Source organism: Marmota flaviventris, chromosome 17, assembly GCF_047511675.1.
Source record: "Marmota flaviventris isolate mMarFla1 chromosome 17, mMarFla1.hap1, whole genome shotgun sequence".
Classification (NCBI taxonomy): domain Eukaryota; kingdom Metazoa; phylum Chordata; class Mammalia; order Rodentia; family Sciuridae; genus Marmota; species Marmota flaviventris.
This window is the reverse complement of record NC_092514.1, coordinates 37,195,225-37,208,700: the sequence shown is the minus strand read 5'-3', so window position 1 is coordinate 37,208,700 and position 13,476 is coordinate 37,195,225. Positions and strand designations below refer to the sequence as shown.

The following is a 13,476-nucleotide window of genomic DNA, read 5'->3' as shown; positions in this document are numbered from 1 at the left end:
AGGCAGGGTCTCACTGAGTCGCTTAGTGCCTTGCTTTTTGCTGAGGCTGGCTTTGAACTCGTGATCCTCCTGCCTCAGCCTCCCCAGCTGCTGGGATTACAGATGCATACCACTGTGCCTGGCTACAACCCAGCCTTTTAAATAAATTTCCCTTTTAAGACAGGGACTTGGGGCTGGGGTTGAGGCTCAGTGGTAGAGTGCTCACCTAGCATGCATGAGGCACTGGGTTCAACCTCAGCACCACACAAATGTAAAATATTATGTCCACACACACACACACACACACACAAAAAAAAAAAAAAAAAAAAAAGACGGTCTTATTAAGTTGCCTAGAGCCTCACTAAATTGCTGCGGCTAGCCTTGAAGTTGCAATCTTCCTGCCTCAGCCTTCAGAGTCACTAGGATTACATGCCTGGCTGGATTTTTGTTTTTGAGTGGGGTCAATCCTTCATGGATACAGATGAACAACTGGATAGTTTGAAGACAACATTATACTGACTTATGCAGTTCATACAAAAGGGACATCAAACTAACCACAGTTGTATTCTAGGGGCCAGAGAAGATTCATGCTCTACTACGGAGCTTGTGCACTCACCTCTGTTTCCTCCCTGACATTCGTTATTCAGCTGCCTTCCCTCAGGTCAAGAGAATTCTCATTTCATTCAAGACTGACTCATCAGGTTATATCTTCTTTGGTGCATTCCCTAACAGGTGATATGAGGTGACATGTAGATATGCACAAACAGATAGTCCAGATATCCATGGTCCTATTTTTTTTAAGATAGGTTCTCATTAAATTTGCCAAGGCTGGCTTTGAACTCGTGATTCTCCTACCTCAGCCCCCTGAATAAATGGTATTTATAGGCGTGCATCATTGGGCCTGGCCTACTTCTTTTACAAGCCATTTCAAAATGGTGATATGCTCTCCAAATGCCTTACATCTGAGCTCACTCCTATTCTGGCATTTATCAGCACCAACAGTATAAAAAATTACTCATTTTTTGGTCAAATGTGAAAAAGAAAAGACATGAATGGCAAAAAGCAACAGACCCTTGAAGTTACTTTAGCCATAGGACTACAAACCTTCAAAGTGATATTTCTTCACAAAACTGCTGTATTACTTATTAAAACATCATAGCAAACAGCCTCAAAACTGTCCATTTTACAAGATAATGCAACTGGTGTAAAATCAAAGATTTCCTTTTAATTCTAAGTCTTATTTTCTTCATTTTTCCTTAGCACTCTTATAGCTTGCATCTTCTGAGCAATTATGAAAGTCAAGAAAGCCTATTATTGTATTTCCCCACGTTAATTTGTCCTTAAAGTACATGTGGAATAAAGGAAAATGTCCACATGAGCCTACAGGCTGAGGAGGAGGAAGCAGTGAGGATGCCCTCTGCTTGCTACCCAGCCTGAGTGAGGGGGTCCTGCCAAGAATAGGAGATATAGATGAAGGCAGCTACCACTCTGCCTTCTTGTGAATCAAAGACACTTAGCTTCAAATGAAAAGATTGAGAGAGAAAATCTAAACATACAGAGTCACCATTTTTGCCTCTTGGCAAACTACCTTCTTTCCTCTCTTTCTCAGAAATGTAATTTTCTATAAAGCACATTCATTTTAAACAATATTGCAGTTGAAATGGAAAAAAAAACTTGGGAGAATTAATTGTCATTAAAATGTGGTGTATACTACTTTACAAGCTTATAGTTAGTGAGTTATACTGTCACTAGTTGTTTGGGAAGTCTAATCTTATGAGAAAATGTTCCTCAAAACAGCAAAGAAGAAAAATTATGTTAGTGGAGAAAATGAACATGGAAACCACAACAGAAGCCCTATTATTATGGTATACATGGGGAAAAACTATTGACCTTTTCTAAGAATAGATTTCCTTATAACTTTTAAATAGATATCCTCTTAAACTTATAAATCATACTTCACTATTTTCCAAATTTTTTTGTATAAAAATATTTTTCAAACTAATAAAGATAGAAACCAGAGGACTGGACTCACATCTGTGCAGAAATATTTACTTTGTAAGACAAAAAACTCAAGATCACAGTACACAGCATTTATTTATTTAAATACTTGAAAAGGTCAATGATGGAAAAAAATAGGTTTATCATGAGAGTTTATATTCATTAGATTTATTTTACCATTTAAAAAAGTGCTGCTTCTAGGTTATCCTAGCAGATATAGAACACTTTATGACACATGCAGCTACTGTAATATACTATAATAGACACAGCCATTATAGAATGATTTATACTTTGGGAGGAAATTCCAACAGTAGTAAGGGTAACTTGTTTATTTAAACTAAAAACAGTGATAATATACAAATTATTTTTCTCATTTGATTGAAAGGGCTATAAAATTTCACATACTGACAAAGGAAGCAACATAATCACATAGAGAACTCCTCAGCTCATTGCTTTTACCTTACTGCATCCTTAAAGGAGAGTATACACTCAGCTATACAATTTTCTAGACTGCACAACGGCTTCAAGGCTGGCCTATCATAAGTGACTGAAAGTAAATTGTGTTGGTAAGCAGACATTGACTTGTGTGTTTTTAAAAATAGAGAGAAAATGGCAAATTGTGTCTCATGTACCCAAAGGATCATTTTGAGTAAATGTGAAATAAATAAGTGATCCATGAGTAAATATAATCTCTGGAATGACTTAAACCTAGGAGAGTGAGCCAAGTGACCATTAACAATACCATGTAGAAATGTCTAGAAACATCATTTCTAGAACTCAGTTTGGGAGACCATATTTTACCTGAATATATACATTATTTACAAAATATTCCCTTTTGGCCTCTGAAATGTAGCCATTTTAGTTTGGCTATGAAGCTGTTTTCTTTCCATATGCTAGCCAATACTGTAGTTATTACTATCATTAAAATATTCTTATGCATGAATTACAAATATTAATAAAGTAATTCTGCATGTATAAATATCTCAATATTTCTAGCAGAATTTAAAGCATTCAGAATGTACATAAAAGTATCTGTTTTTGGTAGGGCCAGTATTTTTTTTTAATCATCGCTGTTTCAATAATGCTTTGTACATAGCAAACCCCAAAACTGCAAAAACAGTAGCACCAAAACTTGCTCGGAGCCAAAACGTGGAGCTCTTGAGGTCAGCTTGTGTCACATGCCTGTAGTCAGAAAATATAATTAATATTTAAAACATGGTTAGTAGGAAAATCTCACACCAGTCATATAACAGTCTACTTTTAGGGAAGTATTAGCACACTTGTCAGACTAATTGCATACAGTAATGCTTACCAAAACCTTTATCAGTACAGCCATGTATACACATTGCTTAGATAACCACTATCTTAAGAAAATAATATAATGCAGACAAATTAGTAAAAGCAAATGTCTTTGATACTACTTGGGTATTGGCATCTAAAATTTTGAAATTTCTTCACATGGTAAATGAAATTAGAGAAATCAATCCACCACTTTTTAATACCACCATGGCCCTGTGAAATGAGAATTAAGGCTGGGTTCTCATAATTTTGAGGGTCATATTCATGGAATGTAACTAAGGTACAATCTTCTATCCCAGGAACCAAAAGCTATCTTGTAAGCAGTTAAGCGACAAGTGACAATACTTTTTTAAGAGCAAAGATTAAAGTCAACTTTGGAAACAGTGGGTTCCATTAAAGTTTACCCCCCAAAAATCCCAAAGGGAATGGGTAAGATTTGCCAGTTTACATTCATTTGGTTACTACTAATTAAACAGAAAACAAAACCAAAACCAAAAACAAAACCCTGATGTTAGTCAGACAGGCAGTGATAATGATACCAAATAAAGGACATAATGTAACATGATGGGTTGAAAGGTAATGACATAAAAGAAATCATCTGATGCATGACAAGAATGGGGACAGCCTGTACCACAAACTGAGTTTGTGAGCATGCTCAGTTAATAACACTGCTAAGCACCCTCAAGAGTCTCAAGTATGACAGCTTACCATGAAGAGGATAAAGCTTTAAAGTAAAGGTTGGAACATTTTATTCAAGTGTCACTGAAGTCTTAGTTTAGTGAACACAACTGAGGTGATGTAAAAAACTTCCAGAATTAAAAGCTTGGAAAGCCTATCTAGTTTAGGTTATTTTACAACTAAGTTTAACAGATTGAAGCAAAAGTGAGACATCATTAAAAGACCAAGACACTGATATATGCAAGAGTATGAATTCAAATTGCAAAAAAACTACTGTGCCTCAGTAACAGTCACAGAATGATTAGATTAGTTATCACAAAATGCAGTCTGTACATCCCTAGAAACAAAATTCCACGATTCAGTGCTCCATGCTCATCTCCATGACCAAGTAACACATGCCATTCCCATTTCTCACTCTCACCAGTTTAAGGAAGAAAAAAAAAATCATTCCTCATATAATTATTTTTCACAAAGCATAGTGATAACACACGTTCATTTTACCTTCCAAGTTAGTTCTTTCAACAGGCAATGTTTTATTTTTTTTTTTAAAGTTAGAGAATATTTAGGTTTCAGTTTTTCTAGCTGGAAAACCTCTAACAAGGTCAACCCATTGTTGTGGGAAATGTTACCTGGCTTCAAGAAAAAGTGGACCAGGAGATGACTCCATGAAGATGGAATCTTCTACAGAGCTGACGGCGTGCACCTGGTGAGTAATACTGCCTTCGTCGTCTGCTAACAGCATGGCACCCCACTCAGCTACCCGGGCTCTTAACCTTTTATACACATGCACACAGTTTGCAGTTCACAGCAGAACTCATGAAAGAAGGGACTCAAAATAACATCTCTCAATTAAACGTCCCACGCGTATACTAAGTTGCCACCCTATATGATGCATCTCATGCCTTCTATAATTAAAATAAATGTATTCCCTAGCAAATTGCCAAACCTAAAAAAAAAAAAAAAAAATTCTGTATGTACTCTTAAACATTCATACACCAACAAGGAAACCTAAAGCTGTCACATACATTCTATATATCACTCTGAGGCTAGTCTTGATATATCTGAAACACTAACAGAAGTCCTTGAAAACAATACCCAAAACAGTACCTGACAACATATGATAATCACAGTATTCATTCAAAATGAGGTTAGCAATTATTAGTCATGAAGTTTATTGATGCTTCTATAATTCAAAACTATCAAAAACTACAAATATACATCTGTGAAAAATTGACTCCAACATCCCAAACTCATAGACCACCAATGACTTGTGATGAGAAAATAAGGTTTACATCTCTAATAGTGATGTGCAGAATTTCAAGTGAAAGCACAGGGAAAATGTCTATTAGAGCTTTTGCTTCAGCTTTGGTTTCCCAGTACTTATCTTCACTGATAAGCTGATTTTGTTTTCCAATTTTTACATTTGTTCTTTAATCTGGGGGAAGAAAGGCATTAGGATTATAGCTAGTCATACTCATAATGAAGATAAGTCAAAATGACTTCTTTTTTTAATATTTTTTAGTTGTCAATGGACATTTATTTTATTTATTTACATGCAGTGCTAAGAATCGAACCCAGGGCTTCTCACATGCTAGGCAAGTGCTCCACCACTGAGGCACCACTCCAATACCTCAAAATGACTTCTTGGTAAATAGTCTTTACATAGGGGTATCTGTTTCACATAGCTCCCTTGGTTGTGTTTTAGGACAGCATTATCGTTCATGAAATAAAAGTCTTCTGACTGACAACATTGCTTAGTTTTTTTCTGCATTTCAAGATGTAACTGTATTTTCCCCAAGCTATGATATAGCCTTCAGAGGTAAAATAGAGGTATGTATTTATTTATCAAACAGTATAGATACATACTTAGACAAGCCAGTTTAAAACTTAAGGCAACTATTAACTCAAAATATATTTCAATGGCTCCATCAATGTTATACAAATTGTTTAAGATACTTTTAGACATGAAAAGCTACTTAAAGTACTATTTTATGTCTTTACTGAACATTTAAAAGCTGCATTACCAGGCTGTATTTATAAGAGAAAGTATTTATAATAGATGGCATACTTGTCATTGCTTAGATAATTGATATTTTCTGAATACAGAATAGTGTGTTCTTAAATGTGTCCCATAAGTATAAAAAAATGACTTATGTTTCTCATTTCAGGTCTCAAACAGAAGCAAAGTAACAGTTTTATAAAACTATATCTAGTTCATCTCTAAACTCAAGCAGAAATAATTCTTCCACATTCAAAAACAATTCTTTCAAAATGACTCACATATATCATCAGAATAAATTATAATATCTTATAGTATAACTTTTCTTCTTTTTTAAAGTTTACTTTCTTTTCAACTATAAAAAAGTAATATACACTCATTGGAAAATAAAGCAAAGAAGGAAGAAACTAAGATATCTAAATTTTGAGTACTTCCTTTTAGTTTTTTTCTATGCATTTTCAGATAGCTTCAAACACAAGGTGTAATTTACATATATATTAGTACATATTATATGTATTTATATGTAATCTTACTATAAGAATTTTTCTATAGATTATAGAAATATCATTTTAAACAGCTGCATTGTATTCCATCCTCCTACTCTGGCTATCTCCATTTTCTGATTACTAAAAATAATGAGCATCTTTCTCCTATAAAATTTTTCTGTTTAGGATACTTTTACTTAGACCTCACAGAAATGAATATTACATGGTCAAAAATGTGTATGTGTGTGTATGTGTGTATATAGAAAGGTTCTTTTTTGTACCCAGTGATACAGCAGAATCCCCAATTTTTCCTACTGTATGTGGAATATAATCATTTAGTTCAGCAGTATCTCTTTTTACTCTCTTCCACACTGGTGTGAGAAGCAACATGTTCTGATTTAGGTATCATTATGGTTTCTTCTTAATAATACAGATGGAAGAAAATGTTTCACAATTCAGGCAATTAAATGAATTGTTTCTATGAACAGTCCCTCATGGCATATGTAGGATGACAACGATCCTGTGGACTTTGCAATGACTACCTTAAAAGAAGGCAGACAAAAACACATTTGATTAACTCAACAATTTATGGTGACTATAAAGACATGAACTAAAATGCTTTATTGGCTCAATATATTTAAACAATAATAAAAAAGGGAAATTATCACTGTAATTATTTAGAAACATAAAATACCAAATTCTAAAGGGTCCAAAGGAATTAAATCTATTCTAGTTATTTCCAAATAGGGTATTTTTAATATTCTAGTTGAGATTTTTTATCATCTGTCATAGGACTTTATATGGACAATGTAGAAACTATATTGCAGAGACCTAAAAGACTGAACATATAGAATTTAGGAAAGGGTGAGAACTCTGAAAGATCCAGATAACAATCAATGATTTTTGTCAATGGGCCTTTATTTATTTATATGTGGTGCTGAGAATTGAACCCAGTGCCTCACACATACCAGGTAAGTGCTTCTATCCCTGAGCTACAACCGCAGTTCAACCAATCTTATCTTACACTATTGGCTATTATACTAAGGAAAAGAAAAATTTAGTAGAACATACTCAAAAGCAGCAAAGGTAAGACACCCACAGAGTCATTTTTATCAGTTTTCCTACACTTCTCAAAAATGAATTTGAATTTTTCATTCCTCTTGTCTTGCCATTTTATCCTTTCCAAATAGAACTCAGAGGTAAACAGATACACTAGTATGAATGGTCTTCTAATTTTATAACTCTATTTATTTATGTATCTTGAATACAAATTTTTAAAAAATAATTTGAAAGGGCCTATATAATTGTAATGCATGTGTACTTAAAGTTACTAGGGCACAGAGTTATCATATATCACCTTTTATCATTTGTAATTATGTATCTCAATTGAACACTATACTGAGTTCACAAAAATAATAAAAGTTTTGTTTTTAAATAGTCTTCTATTTCAAAAAAAAAATAGAAAAAAATAATTCTGGACCTCCTTTCTTTTATTCCTTCAAATTTTTCTACCTATCATTTTCTATATTTATTTCCAATAATGTCATTACTGCTAATAATATGAATATACATACATAATACATACTCTCTCTCTCTATATATATATATAGAGAGAGAGTATGTATATATGTATTTTTTCCTTTTTCTTTCTTCCTTCCCCCGCCCCCCGCCCCAATTCAATGTTGGGGATAGAACTCGGCCTTGTGCATGACAGGCAACTGCTCTACAGGGAGCTATATCCCCAGCCCTGCTAATAATAATTCTCCTAATTGAACTGGAAGACATGAAATATTTTAATAAAATATTTCTCAAAATAGGTTAAGAAGTTGATGTATAGTATATAGTAAAGATGAACTGCAACTCCAATCATAAGCAAGCTGTTAACTGAGCATGCCCAAATAGTGTTGTACTTTGGGAAAGGACACAGATAAATGCCAGTATCAAGAAATGCTTCATTCAGCAGAAGAAAAATCCAAATTTATAAATGATCATAAATGCAGAGGAAATGCTCCACTATCTAATTGTTAAGTAGAGATACTTGAAGATAAAATTATGCAAACTCTACCTTCCTAAGCCCTTTAATACACTAACCAAATGGCAAATTTTTAAAAAATTATGAGCAGTAGCAGCTTACTTATTTACTTAGAATGTATAACACAAACTCTGGTATAATTTTAAATTTCACTGTGTGTATAAAGAACAACCTTGTAAGAACTTCCATACAAGGAATGTAAAAGTTTCATAAGAAACTAAACAGCACTTCCTTGAATGTGTTATTTTACTATAACAGATATTCCAAGAACATCTAACACTAAGATTCTAAGAATCCCAACATCTAACACTAAGATTCTAAGAATCCATCCTCTTCAGAAGGCAATCCTACAAAAAAGCAGTTCATTTTAGTCTGATGATAGTAAAATTCTTTCTTTTAAAAAAGGGCTTCCATATGAAATAACATGAGTTTAAACTACATAAAGGAGGAAGTTGGGTGATTATTAAAGGAATATGAGTAAATGAAGTAAATCATTAATGAGTGGCTTAAAATAAATGTATGTATAGTCAATTTAAAAATACATTAAAAATAGTGTAAAAATACAATGGTAGGATGGCTATCCATCATATCTTTGTCTCTTTAAATTATGTTCTTAGTTGCCAAAGTAAAATGCTACTATTGAACTTAAGAAATAACATGAACAAATAATTTATATGGCTAATGCAAATAATAAAATGGAATGAAAAAAATATCCTAAAAATCAAAATATGCTTCAAAGGAAATAACATCAAAATAATAAATTATAAAATAAAAAATTTGATTATAGTTTAGGAGAAGTAGGAGAATTATACATAGAAACCTAGCTAGAAAAAAGACTGAAAGTGTTAACAACAACAAAAAAAAAACTAAGCGACTAAGTACCACAGACAAACAAGAAAATGAATGCCTAAGGAAAATTCATAGCACACTACAATACAGTAACATTCTCATGCAAAATAGAAGTGTTCTCAAGTCAGAATAATAAATACTTAATAAATAGATATCCTGGGTAGTTCAAACCAACAATCAAGCTCATTCCTACACAACCAGTTTAATACTTTCATATTTTAAAAGTATTTAAAAATTAAAATTCAAAAGATGTTTTTCCCCAGTAATATTCCCAAAGATTAAAATCATCTGACCACGTTAATGATCCTCCAAATGTATTTAAATTCAAAACAATTCTAGTTATTCATAAATTATTCCAAAGAAAAACATAAACCCATACAGATTTTAAGGGTGAGACCATAGTTACCAAAGAACAAAGTTATGTGAGATTGATCCATGTGTGATTTAACACTACTCTAATATGTTGAATACACAATCAATTAAATCAGAAAGAAAAACATTTTTATTAGTAGTTTCTATTAAAATATGTAGTGTCAGTAAAAAAGCTCAAGAACAAAGACTTTTCTTTTTCTTTTTTCTGGTAAAAGAAGAAAAATCTAAGTTTTCAGAAATTTACTCACTGAAACTGCCTAAACTATGAGCAGACGATAGCAGTTAGTTTCAATATGATGGACTAAAGTCACTAAAAATGTAACTAAAATTCAAAAGAAATATCTTAAATGATACAATATTTAGAAAGATAAAGGCAGGTAACCTATCTTCATTTTCAAATTTTGCCCCACTTCATAGCAGGTTACTATCCAGAGCAGGAACTGGAAATATTCCAAATGAATAAATCAAGGAATTGGGGGTCGGGGAAGAGGTGGAGTACGAGAAGATAGGAGAATGTGACCTCAAACATGTATTGTATCTGGTAGTGATTTCTATTTCAGTGATGAACATTTAAATAAAATGTACTAAAACTATGTACTAATTTGAGACCAGAATGTACCTACTGATATTTGTCTATTAATTTAATTCTTTACCTATTTTTTTTCTTTTTTAAAAATTTTGTTAATACTGGGATTGGACCCAAGAGTGTTTTTCCAATGAGCGACATCTCTAGCTCTTTAATTTCTGAGACAGGGTCTTGCTAAATTGCTGAGGCTAGCCTCAAACTTGCAATCCTCCTGCCTCAACCTCCTGAGTGGCCTGGATTACAGGTGTGCCCAGCTGTGCCTAGCTCTTTTCATACATTTAAAGAAGTTTTTGGCTTAAATAAAAATAAAAAACTTTTATAATCTTTTACAGTAAATTCTAAATCAAATACTAAGCATGGAAGTTCTGATTTCCAGAAACAAAGATACAAGACTTAGTGTTAAGTAGGAACAAAGTAAAATATATCTTAAATGACTTTTAAATTAATTAATTAATTAAATATTTCCTCTGCTTTTTCAGAATTAAGATATATCTAGCATGGCAAACCAATAGTGACCAACCACCAAAGGCTGCCAATATCTGACAAGTAATAGGGAAAGGAGGTTTTTTTCTCACCCCATTATTCAAGAACTTTTGTGTGGGAAAGGAATAAACTACGGGATAGAGGTGAACAGGCAGATTCTCATTTATTTGCTGTCCCTTTTTCCCTTTTTTTGCTCATTTTCTTGATTCCAGGCCTTAATACTAAGATTACAAACTAGTAGCCTATAAACATGTTTTGTTCTGATTAGTACTTTTTTAAATTGCTATTCTTTAAATATTATTAAATTTCATATAAAAATCTTGATTTCTTATCTTTTGTAGATAAAAAAAAACCTAGCAACACTGGGCCTGTACAACTAAGGGCCACCAGTGAACAGTGCTGCCTTTTAGACAGGGCCTCAGACCCCACCTTTCCTTGTTTCTTCCACTTTGGCTACCTTCATTCCTTTCCATTATCCATTTGGATCCTCCAGGAACTGAGTTTTTGACCCCCACCCACCTACCTTAATTACCTATCTTTTTCCAAACACTGGAAGTAACTTCAACATAGACCCCCTAAAATTCCACTGTACTTGCATCAAATAAATGACTGATATACCAACAGGGATAAGGAAGGAGTTCTTTGAAAAGTACACTGGTTTCCCTATTCATCCTTCTCATTCTTGATTACCAGAGATATCAGTATGTGTGCTGACATGACTATTAAATTATTTCCAGTATATAAATAGATATGACAAAATATACTGATTTCTCTTTGAGGATTTACTATGAGTAATTTATGAGTAAGTACATCAATTTAACACACATCTTAACTCATTTCATTTGGAAGCTGATTAAACCATCCTAGAAAAAAAAATATCACCAAAAATGGAGACAGTGAATCAATCTAGTATCATGGACAATCTAGAATTAATAATAAGATATGTAGTTTGTAATGGGCAATTACTGGGAGCTAAGATAGGTGCACAAAAAATAAGAGATCAAATACTTAGTATATAGATACAATTACTACATTGGTGGGTCAGAAGTATGAGGCAAAAATTACATTGATTTTAGAAAAATCCTTTCCGAAATCTCTGATAAGACAAGATAAAATATGTGCTGGATAATAACATATTTTTAATTGAAAATTCCTTCCCCAAGAATCTGAACCTGTCATTGGCAAGAGTTGCCTATTGGAGTATGATAGGGCTTGGCTGCTTTACTTCTCTCTCTCTCCAACCTCTGGGTAATTGACATTATTTTTTATTAATAACTTGAAAGATATGACATATCTACCAAATTTGCAAATAACAAAATATATATAATGGGACAAATGATAGAAATAATGTTTGAAATGACTGAGCTAGAACAAATGGATCAAAAAGAATATGACATTTAATAGAGATACATATGTATCTGCATTTAAGTTCAAAGATCAAATACACAGTTAGAAAGGAAGGGACATCTGCTTTAACAGCACATCATACAAATTTTTTTTTTAATTTCGATTAACCCCCAGATAATACTATGTCGACAGTAGGCAACTAAAAAGTTAATTCATGCACTGGACAGGTGTTGTCTTAAGTGTGGAACATGACTGCCCACTGTTCTGGACTAGTCAGACCACATCTGGAGCACTGTTATCTTTCCATCCTTGGTGGCACCACTTAAGAAGTACTCTGAGAACTTAAGGGGCTTTCAGATGAGACCAACCAAGAATGATGAAGTCACTACATCATCTAATTTTTAGAAAGGCTGAAAGAAATGGGGATGTTCTACCTGGAGAAGAGAAAATTAGGGGAGACATGATGATCGTCTTCAATATCTGAAGGATTGCTATGTTGATGAGGGAGTAGAATAGTCGTATGTTGTTCTAAAGGGCAGAACTAAAACTAAAGGAGAGAAAGTTATAGGGAAAATATTTTAGTTTTAAAAAATAAAAGCAAAAGCAAAAACCCTCACCAAAGAAAAAAGCCATAAGCAAACAAACAGTACTCTCTCAGGAAGGCTTGCTACCAGGAGGTTAGGCCAGATGAATTCCAGAATCTCTTCCAACACTAGGATTCCCAACAGTGGAGCTCCTGAATGTTGTTTGGTTTGAACTAGCCTTGCATTTTCTCAGCTAGTCATCATGAGGGACTCTATCTGGGTTACTCCTTTACAGGTGTCACTCAAAGAACAGAGGCAGAACTTTACAAATCAATGTGGTAATCCCTTCAAAGCAGTCCCTGAGATGGCTGCATTCTTATTCCAGAGCTGGTAGTGCTCAAAAAACCACTGAAATGCTTTTAAAATGCCTTCAAAACCAGTTTCTGACTCACATAAGAAATAGGTAACCATCTCATAGACACCACTATTATATTGCTGGTGGACATAAACCATGATCATTTGGTCTAGCTGGAGTCTATTATTTAGCAAGTGTTCAATAATGGAAAAAAATGACCCATTTCTAATCAAAATCTGTATTTAGCTTGATCATCCACCGTAATCAAGCCCAGCTCTCAATGACATATATAAGTAACTTCAAAACCCTAATCCTGTCACATATAAATTTGACAACCAGATACATATATACTATATAGGTTCTTAAATGCTCAGAAAAAATAAAACTGATTTGAACAAAGGCAGCATGATCAGAATAAGAATATAACCTTTCAAGTTCATTGCTTTAAGGGAATGTATACATCCTTTTTTTTCTCTTTTTCTTTTCAAAA

General features: G+C 33.3%; 1 protein-coding gene across 8 annotated transcripts in view; it reads right to left on the bottom strand.

The window, feature by feature from the left end:
• Positions 1-2,054: 2,054 nt before the first annotated feature.
• Rhot1 (ras homolog family member T1) overlaps positions 2,055-13,476 on the bottom strand; it is a 68,744-nt gene continuing 57,322 nt past the window's right edge. For 4 of the 8 annotated variants that reach the window (XM_027924169.2, XM_027924166.2, XM_071603751.1 and 1 more), the window contains one exon: positions 2,055-3,159. In XM_027924169.2, coding sequence (XP_027779970.1) covers positions 3,042-3,159 — 118 coding nt within the window. In that variant the 3' untranslated portion in view covers positions 2,055-3,041. Of the gene's footprint in view, positions 4,728-12,541; positions 12,655-13,476 lie in introns of all 8 variants that reach the window. The other 4 variants (XM_071603750.1, XM_071603752.1, XM_071603753.1 and 1 more) reach the window with 3 other exon arrangements.